Source organism: Mustela putorius, unplaced genomic scaffold, assembly GCF_011764305.1.
Source record: "Mustela putorius furo isolate JIRA1106 unplaced genomic scaffold, ASM1176430v1.1 tig00537227_pilon_pilon_pilon, whole genome shotgun sequence".
NCBI classification, from domain to species: domain Eukaryota; kingdom Metazoa; phylum Chordata; class Mammalia; order Carnivora; family Mustelidae; genus Mustela; species Mustela putorius.
Genome location: NW_025422368.1, coordinates 12,699,448 through 12,720,168, shown reverse-complemented (window position 1 = coordinate 12,720,168; position 20,721 = coordinate 12,699,448). Strand labels below are relative to the sequence as shown.

General features: G+C 37.8%; 1 protein-coding gene across 3 annotated transcripts in view; it reads right to left on the bottom strand.

The window, feature by feature from the left end:
* YAF2 (YY1 associated factor 2) overlaps nucleotides 1-20,721 on the bottom strand; it is an 85,389-nt gene that overhangs the window by 9,032 nt on the left and 55,636 nt on the right. For all 3 annotated transcript variants that reach the window (XM_045072857.1, XM_045072856.1, XM_045072858.1), the window contains one exon: nucleotides 96-248. In XM_045072857.1, coding sequence (XP_044928792.1) covers nucleotides 96-248 — 153 coding nt within the window. The remainder of the gene's footprint in view (nucleotides 1-95; nucleotides 249-20,721) is intronic.

The window sequence follows — 20,721 nt, the reverse complement described above, 5'->3', positions numbered from 1 at the left end:
AAAGGAGATGAAATCCTTTATGTCCATGTTACATATGAATATATCAATGTTAACAGAGAATATTAAATGGTTCATTTATTATTTCACAAATTTACCTGGTTTTCTTATGACTGTTCTTTTTGCTAGTTGTTTCCTTTTCACTTTTTTCTTTTTCTACTTTATCTTTTTTCTCTTTCTTTGACTGTGTAGGGGGCACAAACTGCTGAGTAACCTGCTGGGCAACCAACTGGGAGACAGGTCGAGGTTTCCTGTGTGTATGTTAAAAAGAAAGGTTTTTGTTTATTATAATTTAAGAATATATATTCCTTATGAGAATAGCTCAAATTATAAGAATAGATAAATGATATGATTTTCAAGTATAAAAATTCCTCATGTGAGATAATTTAATGTGCAATTTAATAGATTTTACATACACACACATGCACACACACACAAATTATTGTCTTTCCTATCCAACAAAAACAGAACTATAATAACAGTAAAAGTTATAAACTAAAATATATGGTCAACCATTAGAATATAACCAATACATGAATCAATGTGAAAATTATTAAAAAAGTATATCAAACTGAGCACTCACAGGGAAGCACACATATAAATAAGCATGAGTCCTAAAAATTAAACTTGAAAATTTATACTAAATAATGTTTAAATTTATCCCTTCTCCCTCACAGAAAAAAGAATCTAACCATCTTTGATAATGACGGTTTGTCTTTCCTCTAAAAATCTCTCATTTATTCATTTAATACTTGAGAGTCAAAATTCCTCACTCTTCATTGCTAAAATCCTTGAAGTTTTTTGTATCTCTAGTCACAATCTCATCATGCTTTTTCGACCCTGACAATCTGTCCATTCTTTTGAGACTTGCCTACTTACTCACTTATTCCTTTAAAAAATATTGGGAACCTCCTGCAGAAATTGCACCAAGATATCAAAAATGCTTCTTGGTTTCACCCTTTGGTGCCACAAGTTGTGGCACCCAAGTTGTGACTCTACTGACGCAGGGTCAAAGATCCCTCCAGCTTTATGGTAGAATCTGGGCAACTGAGGTCAAGATTCAAAGTAAACAATCTCTAAATTCTGAAACTGAGAGACAGAAAGAAGACTGAGGAGAAGGGGGAGGAATGAAAGACTAAGGGAGAGAAGATAAACATACATTTTAACAAATGGTCTACAAAACATAGTAATTCTATTGCGTGGAAAGTCCTGACCCTCTTTTGGTCAGCAGAATTATTAAAGAATCTTTTTGTTGTTTTGTTGTTGTTGTTTTTCCTCTAGAACAAGACAAAATAGAAACCAATGAGAAATGCTGCACTATCACTCAAAGCTATAAGGAGGAATCTTTTGAAGGAGTAAATAGGAAACACAGCATGTAAAACAGGTTTCAGTAGATGAATAATGCATTTCGTTTAGAGCCTACAGAGTCTGAAGCACAGACAGATACCCAAGAAAGATGTTCCACAGAATTTAAGAAGTAGAACTGACACAGATATCAGGGTTAATGATATAGATTAAAAGTTACACAAATGAAAGTGATACTGAAAACACAGTAATTAATGGCCGAGCTTGGTAAGGAAATACTTTTTAATGGATTAAAGCAATAGTCCTTAAATTTAAGGTATATCAGGCTCATCTGGAAGGCCTGTTTTTAGCTTGCTTAGTCCTACTCCCAGGGTCTCTAATTCAGAAAGCCCTGAGGTGGAGCCTAATAATTTGCATTTCTAACTGATTTCTGAGTTAGCTGATGCCTCTGATCTAGCCCCCACTTCACAAAGAAGCTGTAAGTGCAAATATTGGTATTGCTGCCATATAAATTTTGAGATGGAGAGCAGGGAATGGCAAGTAAATAATTTAAAAAAAAAAAAAAAGCAAGGCTAACTGGATGGGAAGAAATTCAATAATGAGCTAAGGAATCTGGTTTACCCTTAAAAGTAAAGATAAGAGGGGCACCTGGGTGGCTCAGTGGGTTAAGCCTCTGCCTTCAGCTCAGGTCATGGTCCCAGGGTCCTAGGATCGAGCCCCGAATCGGGCTTTCTGCTCAGCGGGGAGCCTGCTTCCCTTCCTCTCTCTCTGCCTGCCTCTCTGCCTACTTGTGATCTCTGTGTCAAATAAATAAATAAAATCTTTAAAAAAAAAAAAAAGATAAGAGATCACAGAAGAAATTAAGAATTGAATTTTACAAAGATTACTGGCAGCAGCCTGAAGAGGAAAGGTATTACAGTGGCAGAGAAAGTGTTAGGAAAGCTACTTTATTTATTTATTTATTTTTAAAGATTTTATTTATTTATTTGAGAGACAGAGATCACAAGTAGGCAGAGAGGCAGGCAGAGAGAGAGAGGAGGAAGCAGGGTCCCTGCTGCACAGAAAGCCCAATGTGGGGCTGGATCCCAGGACTCTGGGATCATGACCTGAGCCGAAGGCAGAGGCTTCGACCCACTGAGCCACCCAGGTGTCCCTTCACTTTTTTTTTTTTTTAAGGTTTTATTTACTTATTTGACAGAGACAGGAGAGGGAACATAAGCTGGGGAGTGGGAGACAGAGAAGGAGGCTTCCTGCTCAGCAGGGTTCGATCCCAGGACTCTGGGATCATGACCTGAGCCGAATTAGAGGCTTAAGAACTGAGCCACCCAGGCGTCCCCACCTTTTTCACTTTTTTTTTTTTAAAGATTTTATTTATTTATTCGACAGAGATCACAAGTTGGCAGAGAGGGAGGCAGAGAGAGAGGGAGGGAAGCAGACTCCCTGCTGAGTAGAGATCCCAATGTGGGGCTCAATCCCAGGACCCTGAGATCAACACCTGAGCCAAAGGCAGAGGCTTAACCCACTGAGCCACCCACACACACCCCTTTTTCACTTCTTAACCGACAAATATTCCTCTAGGAAAACAGAGCCTTGCCCTCATGAAGCCAACATTATGCAGGTGGAATCAAACAAAAAATGAATACAGAGTCTTAAATGTTGACAAATGCTACAGGAAAATAAGGAACATAGGGAGTAATGGAGACATTGCAATTTTTTTTTTTTAATTTTTATTTATTTGACAGACAGACGTCACAAGGAGGCAGAGAGGCAGGCAGGGAGTGGCGGGTGGTGGTGGGGGGGCAGGCTCCCCGCCCAGGAGAGAGCCCGATGTGGGGCTAGATCCCAGGACCCTGGAATTGTGACCTGAGCTGAAGGCAGAGGTCTAATCCACTGAGCCACTCAAGCACCCTGAGAAGTTGCAATTTTAATTTTATTATCTGTTTCCTCTTCTAGGATGTAAAACTCCAGAAGAAAAGAGAAGGTATTAGCTTTATGCTCCACTGTATAACTAGCACTTAGCATAGTACTGAAAAAATACTTAGTATTTGTTGCTGAATAATAAAATCGGGTTTAACAAGGAAGAAAGATGTGTTTTAAGGAGCAGTCTCAATGGTTGGCCAGGATCAACCATTCACTACAGAGAAGTAAACAAGTAGTAAAAAGTAAGAGCAACAAGAATTAATAAATCTTTCAATTATGTTGGAAATGGAAAGAGAAAAGAAAGCTCAAAGGTGTGGCAGGGTTGAGAAGAGTTGTTTAAACTACTGCCTAGTGAACAGTGAGTCACCTAAAATTGAGAGTCACTCCAAGATATAAAATGCAACTGAGGTGTAGTCATCATTTGGTCTCCCAAGGTAATATGGATCTCTGAATGTCTTCCTTCCATAACAAATGAAGGTTTGACAACTTCCTTTAATATGTTTTGTACTGTGTCACTCCCTCCATCCTAAAATTTAATGCAAAATAAATTAACAAAAATGTTGATTAAATTGAAAATAAAATTATAAATATCAAAATAAATTTACATGCTTTTGAACCTAGAGTAAAAATCCTGATGTTTCTACCAACAATAAATCGACATTAGTTATTGAGTAGCCATTATTACTACTCAAGATATCATTGATTTAGTGCTGCCTTCAAGTAAAATTGCACATTTTTTCAAGGTTTTTCTGTATTCATTAATCCATTTCTTTATCCACCAATGACCTGTGTTCATTAATGACTTAATGCTGTAAGATCAGACTATCTCAATCACAGGTTCTCTGATCAAGATTTTCAGGAATATAACCCTTTGTGCTGTAGTTAGGTACAGAATATTTTTTATAACATGATCAATCACTTCCTTACCCCTCAAGGACTTGTCTCCAAGTGGGTACCCATCTATTATGTGACACTGTTCCTCAACTCCCACTTTTATGTGAGAAAGGGACATCCTAATTCCCCATCTTCAGGTCTCTTACAATTGTTATCAAGTCTTATTCATATTTAAGAAACTTTATCTCTCCAGAATCTTCCTAGAATCATTTCCCCTTTTAAATGGCCCATCAATATGAAAGTATTAGTAGAGCATGATTTGCTTCATAAAACCACGAGGTTGAGTAAAATATATAATTTATTTTTAAATGAGTTATGAATCTAAAATTCTTCTAAATGTTATTCTGTCAGTGGTAAGAACAAACTATTCAATAAACGCACACCATCCAAGTCAAAACCAACACAGAACGAACAATTAGTTAAACTGGTCAAGTGAGAGGCTGGTCTCTGAAGACAAGCTAGAAGACTACCAAATCAAACTGGGAATGAAGTAATAGTAATAAGGGTCTATACTCATCAGGAGAATGGCACTGAAGCACTGAATGTGAGGACATTTCAGAAGGAAAATATGATCAGATGTTTACCTCAATAAGAGGGATAAAGAACTCTCCTCCAAATGGGAATAAAACTGAAAGAAATGGGAAATTTTAGGACAGTGCTATGAACTAAATGTTTGTGTTCCCTCCAAAATGTATTTGTTGAAATTCTACCCCTCCAAAGTGATAGTATTAGGAGGTGGGGCCTTTGACAGGTGATTAGTTCATGTGGGTATAGCCCTCATGGATAGTGCTCTAGAGAGATCCCTTGACCCTTCTTCCATCTGAAAAAATAGCTGGCAATGTGGAAGTGGGTCCTTATCAGACAGCTAACCTGCTCGTGCCATGATCTCAGACTTGCAGCCTCCAAAACTGTAAGAAATAAATGCTTGCTGTTCATAAGCCATACCATTTATGATATTTTTGTTATAGTAGCTCAAATGGACTAAGGCAGTTACAGGAAAGCCAAGAACAGGTCTACTCTAAATCAGAAGGACTGACAAGCTTGATGTTAATTATGTTGGATTTATAGATTTAATAAAAATATAAGCAAAGCTTTCCTTTGAGCAAATGTAAATATGAGACAAGTGATCTAATAAGCAACTGTGCGTTATTAATGTACCTAGTGTAGTTATTGATTTTGTTATTTTTCAATCACTAACAAATCTTCTGCAGTGGTTCTCTTTTCCCTTAAAAATATTTACTTCTGAAAAAAAATATATTTACTTCTGTTCTTGAGTAGTGATATCTTTTTATCCTAGACTTTCCTAAATGTCCAATGTTCCATTCCCTTATTCTCTTTTTAATGATGGTTGATTTTCTCTTAAAGATTATGATTGTGAGGTGCCTGAATAGCTCATTCACTTAACCTATATCTGACTTAAGTGTCTGCCTTCGGCTCCGGTCATGATCCCAGGGTCCTGGGACTGAGTCCCACATCAGGCTCCCTCCTCAGTGGGAGCCTGCTTCTCCATCTCCCTTTGCCTGCTGCGACCTCTGTTTGTGCATGCCCTCTGTCAGATAAGTAAAATCTTGGGGGGAAAAAAAAGATTACGATTGTGTTCCATCGCTCTATGATTATTTGATCTAATTCAACTATGGGAAAAAAAGAAGCACAAAATAAAAATACACAAGTGTGTGTGTGTGTGTGTAGACTAATTACTGAAATGAAGTTCTCTGCTGCTCTCTAGAGGCTGAATGCACTTTAAAGATGCTTCACTGAAAGTAGGCGAGCACAGCTTACCTTTTTAACATATCATAAAGTGACTCAATACCATGCCCTACCGAAAAGAAAGCCTTCATATCTCTAGGGATCTTAAGATTTAAACTATGATCCTTCTTCTCCTTAAAGAGAAAAATCTGGAAAATAGTGGGAAATTTTAGAGGTGAAAGATTGTTAACTCATTAAGGGGCAGGGTGTCATTTTTAAGAAGTGCCTTTTATGTCCAGTGATTTCTCATTCATAGTTTTCACAATACACCTATAACGCCAGAGGTTTTGCAGTATGGAGGACAAAAGATCATCTAGTTAGTTAATTACCATATCCTAACTACATTCTCTTGTCCTCTTCCTATTTACATATATCATGACTAAGCTGTTACTTGTGAAATATGATATTTAGAAATTGAGGGAATCTTCATATGCCTCGGTATATCCTTCATAAACAGCCCAGATAGACTATGTAAAATTTTGCAGGTCCTTTGATTTACTGTAATGTAAGAAAAAAGTGCAAATTTAACAATAATGTAATGGCTATCTACTATTCATCAGACAAAGTATTTTTAGGAGCTGCTTAACTTTCCATGCAGGTGGAAGAATGGTGGTACATGCTGACTTACTATATATCATTTCTAACTACCTGTCTGCCTTCTATCCTATCACCCCACATCAAAAATTCTATATGCTAAATATTTTAAGAAAAATGTCTCAAGCTTGATCAACCTCATCACAATTTAGCTTTGTCGAGTTGGGACAAGCAAAACAAGTGAGGTATAAAGTATTTACTGGTTTCTTTCTAAAAGAAAAAAGCTATCACTCATAGCTCAGAAAGAGTCATTTTCATAACACTAAAATATAAAGTGAAGCAATACAATAAATCTCAGTGAGTAAAAATAACTGAACTAAACCTAAACTCGTTATGAGTCTCTTAATACACTGCTAACAAAACCCGAAAAATCTAACCAAGGTAGATTTGTAAGTGGCAACCTTGTTTTGTTTAACAAATTTATTGCATACTCACACAAGTCAGATATAGGTAAGATGCTGAAGATTCACTACGGATAAAATAAACATAATCTGTGCCCTCACAGAATTTACATAGCAAATGAGATAAAAACCATGCAGAAGTAAAAGAAAAAAAAAAAAGGAAGAAAGAAAAAGGAAAGTGAGTTTTGTCAAAAGCATTAAGAAGAAAAAAACCAGTATACTGTAATACAGAAAAAAGAATGAGAATTTATTATAGACAATGTGGAAAGAGCTTTTAGTTCATGTTTAAACTGTCAGTACACCAGGAAAAAGAGCCATCACCACAAGCCCTTTTAAAAAATACTTTTAGTCATTGGGGCACCTGGGTGGCTCAGTGGGTTTAAAGCCTCTGCCTTGGGTTCCGGTCACGGTCTCAGGGCTCTCTGCTCAGCAGGAAGCCTTCTTCCCCCTCCTTCTCCACCTGCCTCTCTGCCTACTTGTGATCTCTGTCTGGTAAATAAATAAAATCTTAAAAAAAAAAATACTTTAAGTCATTTTATGAATAATTTACAGAAAAAAGAAATAAAGTAATAAAATTCAACCAACATTAAATTTTTACTAAGCATTTAAAGCATACTTAGCCCAAACTTTTAACCTGTAATAATGGGGTTTTGAAGGTATATAGACCTAAAATAGACAAAGTTTTTTGACTTACTCCTCATCAGCTATTATGCCTATTCTTAGGAACACACCTACCTTGAAATACTGATTTCATGATTTCAAACACACCTCTAGTAGATTTTGGCTTCTCTTCATTTCCACTTTTTGCACCAGCATTATCAAAACATTTTACTTCAAAAACCTTGATGGTTCATAGTTTTGTTTTTTTTTTTGAAGTGAGGACAACCATTTTATTTCCTCCAAAATTACCATTTCCATTTTTTTTTAAAGATTTTATTTATTTATTATTTGACACAGAGAAGATCACAAGTAGGCAGAGAGGCAGGCAGAGAGAGAGAGGAGGAAGCAGGCTCTCGCTGAGCAGAGCCCGATGCAGCCTCCATCCTAGGACCCTGAGATCATGACCTGAGCTGAAGGCAGAGGCTTTATTTAACCCACTGAGCAACCCAGGCACCCACCATTTTCAATTTTGGTTTTTTATTTTTTTAAAGATTTTATTTATTTATTTGAGAGACAGAATGAGAGAGGAAGAGGAAGCATGGGGGGGGGGGAGAGTCAGAGGGAGAAGCAGACTCCCCGCTAAGCATGGAACCCAATGTGGGACTCGATCCTGGGACTCCAGGATCATGACCTGAGCCCAAGGCAGTCGCTTAACCAACTGAGCCACCTAGGTGCCCCACCATTTTCATTTTTAGACTAGGTATATGTACCTATCCTTCTGTATGGTCTATTTACAAATCATAGCACATAAATTTTGATGCCAAATGTCATAAAAGATGAAAGAACACCATCACATCTTTTTTTTCTTTCTTAAAAAGACTTTATTCATTTATTTGACAGAGCACAAGTAGGCAGAGCAGCAGACAGAGGAAAAAGGAGAAGCAGGCTCTCTGCTGATCAGGGAGCCCGATGTGGGACTCGATCCCAGGACCCTAGGATCATGACCTAGCCAAAAGCAGCCACTTAACCGACTGAGCCACCCAGGCATCCTACCATCACATCTTCTTATGGCAAAACAAGATGGTTCAAGTTTATTGTTGCAAAATATTGCATGATAAAATCCTTTTTGCTGAATGACTCCTAATGTGAGAAACCACATTTCCTTTCTGTCCTTAAAAATATAATGTTCATGTAATGTTTCTTGAATTTGCAAAAAACTCATCTAGGAAATTATCATTTGAAGACACATCAGAAAGCTCTAGTACCACAATGCCTACAAAGGGTTAAAAAGCAAGAAGGGATGTAAATTACTCAGTGTGAACTCCCTGGATTTCTAGGTCCTTTAGTCTGGGGAGCATTCGGCAGTGTTCAATGACTCTCTAAGGTAGATTTTTTATTTTTAAATGAATCGGGTTTTGAGATTTTGTGATAAAGAATAAGAAGGAAATAAGACTGGATGAGAGAGGTTTTGAGAACTGCAGCTTGGAAGCAAAATGATTATGTGAGGACAGAGGTAAAGGAGGGAAAATGAGAACTAAAAAAATGTTGCTAGGGCTGTCTTTACTCACAGTGTTCAAGAAATACAAATAAAGGATTTGCTACTTTATTTTGAAATTTAAAAAAGAAAAAAAGAATGAGCTAATCTAACCTGCAGAATAAATTAATTACCTTTAGTGGTCTTCCTTTTGAGCATGTTCTGTTTGGTGCATAGAACACATTTATATAACATGTTCTTTTGGATTTTAATGATTAAAATATTTTTAAAAGCAATGTGCACCAAACATTTATGGAGCCACTGCAGCACCTCTGGGTCTTCCACATCACTCTGCAATGCTGTTGATCCTTATATGGCTGTGTTCTATCTCCCCACCAACTGTACTCTAACCCCCCCCACATGAGAAAAGATCCATATCTCACTTATTTTTGTATGCCCAGTGCCTAGCATAGATCTTACATGTACAGAAGCTCAAATAAACACTTCGTTATTAATGATCATTAACAATACCAGTTAGATACGATGCATAAATACAACTATCAAACAACTGTGTAATTGATTTGTCTATGGGCCAACTTTCAAGAATTCATTTTCTTGAAAAAATTTCTGATGTCATCTTCTGAGGCATTCACTTCTTTTTCATGAAAATGCAATAAAGGGTTTAATGTGCATGTCTGCTTTCTATAAAAATTTATTTTATTTTATTTTTTAAAGATTCTATTTATGATAGAAACAGCGAGAGAGGGAACACAAGCATGGGGGAGCTGGAGTGGGAGAAGCAGGCTTCTTGCTGAGCAGGGAGCCCAATATAGGGCTCTATCCCAGGATGCTGGGATCACGACCCGAGCCAAAGGCAGATGCTTAGCCCACTGAGCCACTAGGTGCCCCTCTATAAAAATGTATTGCCAAATAGAAAGATAAAAGAGTTCTTATAAAGTGGTTTTCTCTACCTTCAATAAATAATCTACTCTGCTAATCACGGAACTATTTGACTTATCAACAAAATTCAAATATTACTGATATTCAAATTGTTACTGTTTTTGCAGCAGAATCATCATGCTAACAAAATTTTACAAGGAATCTCAATATGAAGTTGATGTGGAGACTCCTGAATCCCCATTTGCTCAGTGCTCATCCTTGAACATCAGTTATCCCTGAGGTGTGGCTGTGAGAAATACAATTTAAAATCACTGGTGCAAGGGTGCCTGGGTGGCTCAGTGGGTTAAAGCCTCTGCCTTCAGCTCAAGTCATGATCCCAGGGTCCTGGGATCAAGTCCCACATTGGGCTCTCTGTTCAGCAGGGAACCTGCTTCCCTTCCTCACTTTGTCTACTTGTGATCTGTCAAATGAATAAAATCTTTAAACAAAAAACAAAAAACAACAAAAACCACTGGTTCAAGGATTCACACTATACCAACTAAATTTATGCTCAGGTTCAACATACTCTTTCTTCTTGTCACCTGCCTAAGTGTGCTTATACCATCATTTCAAAAACCTGAGTATTCTGAAGACTTTTTACTCTGAGGTCTAATTTTCAACATCAAACACTTCTGCAAAAGCCTAGAACACATTTTTCCCTAAACTACTGGGAAGTGGCAGCAGGGGATACTTGCTTCTTTGGCAGCTACTAAGAAAGTCCTTGGTAAGCACAGACAAAATAGATGACTACACATCAGCTTTAGAAAAACTAGGTTAGAGTGTTCAGCAATTAAATCGCTGACAAACCCCTCAAATCATTAAAGGACATCACAGCTCACTTAATTTGAAAGACTAAGGACAATCTCCAGAGCTATAAACAGGTCCTCCTCAACTTTCCCTTCCCCTTAGCCAAACAAATATCAAGTCCTTTCAGTTTATTTCTCTTTCACATTATTAGAATGATTCCACCTCATCATTCCCGTGTTTACCACTCTCACCCAACCCAATAGCAGCCTTCTACATTATCTACTTAACTGACTTCTTGTCTTCTTCCCTCCAATCCAAGATTACTCTTCCTTCCATTCATTTATTTAACAAACATTTATTAAATAGTGTTCAAATCACCGTTTGAAACACTGGGGACAGAACACTAACTTACTTTTATTGTGTGCTGTTTTATCATGGGGTGATTCTTATTTCACAGAGAAAACAGAAGGTATTTGATGAAAATTTCCACAAGCTTTCATCTAGGCCCATATCCTCTAACTTCCCTATCCATATTCCCAATTATGGCCATGTCTCTACTTGCTCTTCCCCAGGACACTACTCCTGCTACTGACCTCCTTTCTCTCCTGCTTCAAGATACTTCTTCTGTAAACAGGTAATTCCTCTCAACATACAAACAGATAACAACAGGTCTCTGTTCCTTAAAAAAGGAAAAGAAAAAACTCTTCCCTAAGTCCATATCACTTTCTAGCCACTGCCCCACTTCTCTGTTCTCTTTTTTACTATAAGCATCAAATGATTTATTTATACTTACTTTCCACACCTCTTTCCTCCATTCTTTCACAGGTTCATCTCTATCAGGCTCTGGTCCCAACCATTCTACTAACACTCACTTTCAAAGTCACCAACAATCACTTCCCCATACGCACTAGTCAACTATAGCACTCATCTCATGCAGTCTTTTCAAACAGCATTTAACTGAGTTTACCACTCCTTCACTTTGGGCAGAACCTTCGTCATAAGCCTCTAGACCACCACACAATTTTTCTTGTCCCTCACCAGCTACTCTTTCCCTGTCTCAGTTATTGGTTCTTTTCCTTCTTTCACAATTTCTAAACTTCAGAGTGCATCAGGCCTCAGTCTTCACATATTTCTCTATCTGCACTAACCCTCTAGGACAGTGCTAAACAAAGGGTGGTCCACTAATCAAACCGAGGCATCAGCACCTGAGAGATGAGCACAAATGCAGATTCTCAGACCTAGCCTAAGAACTACAGGTATTTTTTATGCACACAAAACTTGAGAAATGCTATTCAAGATGACCTCATTCAGTCCTTGCTTTAAATACCATCTGTACAACAGTACTCAGTCCAGGCTCCACATTAGACTTAACCACCAATACTTTTTAAAAATATAGGATACCTGTGTGGCTCAGTCAGCTAAGTGTTCAACTCTTGATTTCAGCTCAGGTCATGATCTCAGGGTCATAAGACCAAGCCCCTCATCAGGCTCCACACTCAGCAGAGAGTCTGCTTGAGATTCTCTCTCCTCCTCTGACCATCCCTGCCTTTGCATACATGCACTCTCTCTCTAAAGTAAATAAAGAAATCTTAAAAAAAAAAAAATTAAAATAGAAATAACTATGCCTAGGGGGAAAAAGTTAAATTCTGTTAAATTTTATAAACAGAATAAGATTTGTAAAAATGAACAGACATTTAAGAAAAAACTAGATTTTTTTATAAATGAAACCTAAATTGAACATTAATTTTAATAATGGAAGTAGTCCCTGAATAATCTTTTGTGGGCATAAGAGTTTTCCTTAAAGATACACACACACACACACACACACACACACATGCACAGACAAAACCCCTCATTCTGAAACATGAGAAAAAATGTGATACATTCCACTCCAAGAGATTTACTCAGAGAAGAAAATACAAATCTATAAAAAGACTTCTACACAAATGTTCATAGCAGCTTTATTTGTAATGGCCAAAAACTAAAAATAAATGTCCACAAACAGATGAGGAAAGAAATCATGCTATGCTCATATAATGGAATACTGCTCAGCAACAAAAAGGAATGAATTACTGATACATGCAACAACGCAGACGAACATTAAAACAATTATGTTTGAAGAAACCATAGAAGACTATAAACTGTATGATTCCATTTATAAAATTCTAGAAAATGCAAACAAATCTATACAGAAAGCAGATCAGTAGTTGCCTAGCAACTGAGGATCAGAGAGAGGCATGGGAGAGAAGAACTGAGAAGGGATACAAAGAAATTTCTGGTGATGATGGATATCTTCACTACCTTAATTGTGGTGATGGTTTCACAGGTGTATTCATATGTCAAAACTTATCAAATAGTACACTTTAATTGTATACAGTATACTGTACATCAGTGATACCTCAATAAAAGCTGTTCTACAAAATGTTTAACCTAACCACTAATCAAATTAAAAAAATGCCTGAGTCTCACTCCCAAAATAAATCAACGCATCCAAGGTTGAGAATAACTGATCTATTCAGTAATATTCCAAAGTTTTTATTACCAACTCCAATATCTCCCCTACACTCGAGATTTTACATAACTATGTACATCTTCACTTCAAGGTCTAGTAGCAACTGAAAATGACAGCTTATTCAACAATACTTCTCTGATTCCACCCTTTCCCCACTCTTCCAGTCTCTGACGTCTTCCTGAGTAAATACATTCCACCTTTCCATCTGCTCAGACCAAACACATGGAAGCAATATTCATTCTCCACATTCCCTCTCACATACATCTAGTTTACCAGCAACTACTTTCCACTCTACCTTCAAAATATGTCGAGAATTGGATTTCTCACCAACTTCACTGAGGCCACCCTTGTAACATCCTGCCTGATTCCTCAACTGCTTTGCTATATATAGACTCTTCTCCCATAAAGCAGCCAGGTGATCCTTGCAGATGTAAATCAAATTACGTCACTCTTCTGCTTAAAATCATTCATTGGGTTCCTCCTCCCCCACCCAAACCCCTTGTTAACACTCTGGCAACCAGACTATATGGTAACTGAAAACAAAATCCAGAATTCTTGTGCTAGTCATAGCAGATGCTAGTCTGCAACCCTACATGATTTAGTCTCTCTTCCTACCTCATCTTCTATACTCTCCCCTCTGAAATGCTCTGTTCTTGTGTGTAAGCCAGCTTGAGCTGCCATAACAAATGCTATAGGCTGTGTGGCTTAAACAACATAAATTTATTTTCTCACAATTCTGGAGGCTAGAAAGTCCAAGATCAAGGTCTGGCAGGGTCTGGCTTCTGGGGAATGCTCTCCTCCTGGCTTGCAGCGAGCCTCTTTCTCACTATGTCCTCACATGGTAGAGAAAGAGAAAAAGAGAGAGAGAGATCGCTCTTTTCCTCTTCTTACAAGGCCACCAATTCTATCATACCTTTCACCAATCCTTATAACCTTATTTAACCTGAATTACCTCCTAAAAGCCCTATCTCCAAGTACAGTCACACTGGGGATTCAATGTAATTCAACAAATATAAGGGGATGGGGCACAATTTAGTCCATAATACCCAACCTCACTGGCCTTCTACTCCTGCCTGGGGATTTCTCCCTGCTATCCCCTCTATCTACTCACTCTCTCACCTCTTCCAGGTCTCTGCTCAAATGACAGTTAAGTCTTTCCTGACATAAAATGGCACTTTCCTCTACAACTTCACTGCCCACTTGTCCATTACACTGTCCCTATGACTATGCTTTCTCTTCCTCAAAGCACTTGGTTTTACTTACCACATTATATATATATTTAAGATTTTATTATTTATTATTTTATTTATTTATTATTTATTGACAGAGAGATCACAAGTAGGCAGAGAGGCAGGCAGGGAGAGAGGGAAGCAGGCTCCCTGCTGAGCAGAGAGCCCAATGCGGCCTCGATCCCAGGACCCTGAGATCATGATCTGAGCTGAAGGCAGAGGCTTAACCCACTGAGCCACCCACGCGCCCTTACCACATTATATATTATTTTATGGCCTGTGTTCCCCTACCAGAAAAGAATATAAGCTCACTACCATGACCATAAACAGGGACATTTTCTTGTTTCAGCTGGTTTATTGCCATTTGCCTTGCGCCTGCAGAAAAAAATACCTAATGTGTTTTTAATGGACAGGTGAATGCTAAGCACTCCCATTCAAAAATTTCCAGGGACCTTAAGTGATCCTATAGCAGTTTTTCAGCCCTGGCTAAACATCAGCATCACATGGAGTCTTATAAAAAATTACAATACTTGGGCCCCAACCAGACCAACCAAATAAACATCTTCAGGAGTGAAACCTGGTATTTTTCAAAGCTTCTCCATTGCTCATTTTGTACAGTCACTGGCCTACAGAATAAGAGCAAAGTGCTGGTTAAATCGTCAGATCTCTCCAAATTGGACTCCAGGATCTGGATCTGTCAAGTGAAGCAAGTTACTGCATTTCACCTTCTACTTTCCTAATGCACCCTAGATCCCATCTTTTCCAAATAGCATTCTTTATCTACTCTTAGACTACATTCATCTCTCCCCTCCCTGAAACCCAACAGACCATGTAGACTGTCGGATAATCATAATAAATACATATATAACAATAAAATAAAGTTTAGCTTACTCCCATTTTTAAACTACTTACTTTTTTACTCCCCATAAGTGCTATGCATATACTAGGCACTGAATAAATACATGATGAATGAAGAAAGCTTCTTCATAAAATTATCTCCTTTTCAATTTATATGAAACCAGAGAAAGGGTACATAGTTGCATCCTTCCACTAAGAACCACTTAAATTATCAGTTATAAAATAAGTCACAGGGATTAAAAGTACAGCATAGACAACAGTGTCAATAATATTGTAATTAACTTTGTGTGGTGACAGATGGTAACTATACTTATGGTGGCAAGTCTTTCCTAATGTATGTAATTGTTGAGTCACTATGTTATACACCTGAAACTAATGTCAATTATATTTCAATTAAATTAAAAAAAAATCAGCAGGGTCCCTTCCTAACCCTGACCACACACTGCAATCTCCTCACAAGCTTTTTATTTTTTTAATTTAAAAAAAATTTTTTTTAGATTTTATTTATTTATTTGACAGACAGAGATCACAAGTAGGCAGAGAGGCAGGCAGAGACAGAGAGGGAAGCAAGCTCCCTGCAGAGCAGAGAGCCCGATGTGGGGCTCGATCCCAGGACCCTGAGATCATGACTCAAGCTGAAGGCAGAGGCTTTAACCCACTGAGCCACCCAGGCACCCCTCCTCACAAGCTTTTAAAGCAATAGACCCTGTCCAGGCCCCACCTTTAGGGGCTCTGACTTATCTAGGCTGGGTGAGAGACCAAGTATCCCTTTTTGGCATCCCGCCAGCCCTTCCCCCAAGTTTCCAAGGTGATTCCAACGTGCAGGGAAAGCTGAGAACCAGTGACTGAAAAACATCAAATCTGGAGACTCTATTTTTTCTAAATATGGACTGGCAGTATTAAAAGATGTTATTTGATTTAGAGTCTGCAGAGAACAGCACTCATGTTCTCCAACCCTTTCATTTCTGATATGGATGAGTTTACGTGTCTATATGATGTGATATGGATAGTGTACCTACTGATCAAAATATGTCTATTTTTAGCTAAAATAAGTTTTCTCTGGAGATTTTCTCTTTTATGGTATACTTTCCATTCTTGCAACCTTTATTTATGGAGAACTTATTAGCACAAGCTATTTTTCCTAAGTTTCTCTCCTTTCCTTTATTAATTTACTCACTCATGAAAATTACTGTGTTAAGTAGTCTTCTGAGTTGGTCCCCAATAATCGCTGCCTCCTAGTATTCATGCTCTTGTCTAATCCCCTCCCTGTGAGTGGGCTGGACCTAGTAAAATACTTCTAACAAACAGAATACAGCAAAATTAACTGATGCTACTTCTAAAATTAGGTTACTAAAAGACTCAAGCTACCATCTTGCCCACACTCTCTTGCCTTGTTGTGAACTCCCTACAGAGTGGCTCACTTAACAAAGAACAGGGGGAAGCCTTTGGTCAACAGAGCAGTGAGGAACTGAGGCCCGCTTGTCCGACAGCCATTGAGGAACTGAAGCCTGTCACCAGCCACGTGAGTAAGACTAGAAGAAATCCCTCCCCCCACCGATGCCTTGAGATGACTGAGGTCTGTCAGAGACCCTGAAATCAGAGCACCCACCTAAGTTGCACTCAGATTCCTAAGTGGCAGAAATTATGAGGTAATTGTTGTTTTAAGCAGCTAAGTTTTAAGGTAATTTGTTATGTGGCAACGGGTAACTAATACACATACTGACACCTACTACCATTCCAAGAAGTGAGATGCCATTCTTTGTTACAGAAAATCTAGTATCTATCTCAGAGGATGGTTTCTTTGATATACCACGGAATCTTTACGTATCAAATAGAAGTTATGGTACTTACTTAGCTCACCATCTGACTACAATAAATCAATCATCAAATTATAGCACCTGCAGTGTGGGACACACTGTCCTTTGCTTGAAGTTATTGGGTTTGTCCCTCACTTACTGTCCTCATACAGTTGTTCTAGTCGGTATTTCTTCACTCCTTTGTAGTTTACATGCTGTCAGTTATACCTGTCACACAGTTTACTGTGTGTTGTTTCTCCTTATTCCTTCACCCTACTGCCTTTCCTCTGCTTCCTGATCCAGTGTGGGTAAGACACTGATTCTCAAAGTCATCATCAGACAGCAGTGCTGCTTCTTTCATTTTACCTCTCCTTTACTTTTACCACCCAGACCTGTTACTTCTTGTGCTTCTAGAACAGCTTGGCACAACATTCCCAAAGCACAGTCTGTGCACCACTGGCAGGCCTATCAATCAGTCAAATAGAGACAGCCTGTTATAATGATATATTTAAAAGGTAAGATCAATGATTTTTCACTGAAATCCTGTTATTTTGTAACAATCCAAACTCATAAAAATTGTTTCAGCTCATAGAAGTAGAGATGAAAATAATTCCAGAAGTGCTAAAATTCAGAATAATGATATAAACACCGAACAAGACTTCAGTAGAATATAGAATGTCAATTAGAGCTGACTGGGATAAGTCAATCTGTAAGTGTTGTTGTGGATGCCCAAGTACCTGGAAAGAGAAGCGTAAATGAAAAGTACACCTAAAAACTGTTTTTAACAAACCAGCATTCTTTTACCTCTACCAACCACAATATACTCCTTTGTCAAATAGTGGCATTAAGCATCTAAAGTTGTTGAACAACTTTCAAAATTATTGGCGAACCAAGTACTTTTTACAAAACAAGAGCAAAATATAGGCTTCGGTGTAAAATTGATTAATTCTGTCACCAAAAACAGAAAGAGGTCTAAAACCACAAAGGCATCATTTATAGTTGTACTCACAACAGCAAAAACATTATAAAGAGAAGCTTTGAAAAAAAAAAAAACTCACAAATGTGATGACATGTTTGAAGAGAAAGCAGAAGGCACAAATTTCTTTCAATATAGCAGATTTTTTGCTTTACAGTTAGAACCACAAATGTGAAAAAATATCAGTTCTTCTTATATCATTATAGACAACCTATTTGAGAGAAAAGTGATCAATGACAGATTTATCACTGACATGCCAAGCTACAAAAAAGTTACTGCCAGTAGAGTGAAACTATATTAAAAACCATGAACTACAATGTCAGCTGCATTAGGCGGGTTGGGATCAGTACTGATAGAACACCAGCTATTTGTGTAGGTATGCAGCTTTTATGAAAGAGGTTGTAATTGACTGCCTAATCTTTAATTTGCTTTAGTCTTCAATGCATAGACAGCAATCAAAAATACACCTCCCAATTCTGATTCAATGTTATCAGAACAGCTATAATGTCTTTCCTATACAAAGAAAATATTATTTAATATATTGAGTTTTCTATCTTAATATAAACTGTCGCAGGAAAAAGTGTTTACATTTCTTTCAGACACTGATAACATCTGAAATGAATGTTCTTGTGTTTTGTTTTGTTTTGTTTTAAGATTTTATTTATTTGAGAGACAGTGAGAGCCAGAAAGATCATAGAGGAAGAGAGTGAGGGAGAAATAGACTCACCGCTGTGCAGAGCCTGATGTGGGACTTGATCCCAGGACCCTGAGATCATGACCTGAGCTGAAGGCAGATGCTTAACAGAATGTGTCACCCAGTCACCCCTGTGATTTCTAAGACTTGCTCAAGTGGCATGCATTTCTGAGCAATATATCTAGAATCGTGAATAGCACGAATATATTGATTTAGGGCGCAATACAATAATTTTTAGTTGAAGAAAAAGACAAACAGTGGGTGTAAGGTTGATCACCAAGTGACTTTCCTACTAAAAATAACTAGGAAGTACTTAATAATACATTTGTCATCGCCTCAATCTGAAATATTCAAACTCTAAGCATTTTAGTGAGATAAGGTTCATTAAGAGTCTGAGAACACCAAAACAGCCTAAGAAATTATCTGTAACTTTGGGGTCATATTCAGTCTGAATATCCAGAATTACCTGAGCAAGCCACTGCTTATTACCACATCAGCAATACATCATTTTAAGTTAGCAAAATTAAGGGCAGAAAAAAAAAATACATAATGTAGAACCTAATCTATAGTTCATGTTCATGAGCCCTAGAGAAAACCTAGAGAAAAACATCTTTTTTGCAGATATGACTTATTTTAATAATAACTATTATTTTAAAAAATACTATCTTTATTACTTTAGGATTTTTTAATTTTAAAAAATTTGTGGTATGCTTGTATATCCTCTGCGTTCCAAGGATAGTGAAAGACTGAGATTCAATGGCATGTTTAAGAGCTTGTTTCTGGGGCGCCTGGGTGGCTCAGTGGGTTAAGCCGCTGCCTTCGGCTCAGGTCATGATCTCAGGGTCCTGGGATCGAGTCCCGCATCGGGCTCTCTGCTCGGCAGGGAGCCTGCTTCCTCCTCTCTCTCTGCCTTCCTCTCTGCCTACTTGTGATCTCTCTCTGTCGAATAAATAAATAAAATCTTTAAAAAAAAAAAAAAAGAGCTTGTTTCTGAAATAAGATTGTCTGTGGAATATGACACTTAAAGTCTCATTTTTCATTTAAAAGCCAATAATTATGAGAAGCAATATTGTGAGGAGCAAACATTGTGAACATGAAAACACCTTAACACACTGATTTATCCACACTATTATTAAAGATTAATAATGAACTATTATTTTATTTTTGAGGTTATTCAGATATTTGAGTATATGAAAAATCTAAAAGCTAATATGTGAAGATACCACTAAAATTTGATTTAGGAATGCATCCTTATGAGAGTTTAAGTCTTTCATACTTTGTCATTTTCAAACAAAAATGACAAACTTTAGACTTTATGCTCTGAAGTCCCAATTTGGAAAAAACTAAAAAATTATTTGGCTTTTTTATTTCACCGCTCTGTTGCTCAGTTCCAGACCAGAGTTAGACAACTGGCAATAGCCTTGAAGATGGACCTCTCTTAGAATTCCTATCCTTGTATAGTCTCCTCCCACACTGAATAGCACTGACATATGTAACCAGAGGATACTGCTGAATGACGGAGTAGGATTTTCGAGGCTAGGTCATAAAATTCACAGTGATTTCCATCTCTTGGGTTGCTCAGTCTAGCAGAGGCCAACAGGTATGTTATCAGGACACTGAAGCAGGCCTATGGGGAAGTACACATAGCAAGGAACAGAGGTCTCCTGCCAACAAAAGCCAGTGTAACTACACCATCTTGGAAGCAGATGCTGTAGCTGAGTCAAGTCTTCAGATGACTGCAGGCCTCAGCTGACATCTTAATTACAACCTCAGGATAAACCCTGAGCCAGAACTATCAAGCTAAGCTGCTCCCAAATTCTTGACTCACAGAAACTGTGAGAAAATGTTTTGAGATAGTTTGTTAAACAGAAATATATAATAAATCTGTCTGCAAAAATCCATGTGAAAAGAGTTGTTTCAGGTATAGGAATACAGATGAGACCAAAAGGGAGCAGAATGGGAATACAGCTAAACTAAAAAGTGAATAGAGGGGCACCTGGGTGGCTCAGTGGGTTAAGACGCTGCCTTCGGCTCAGGTC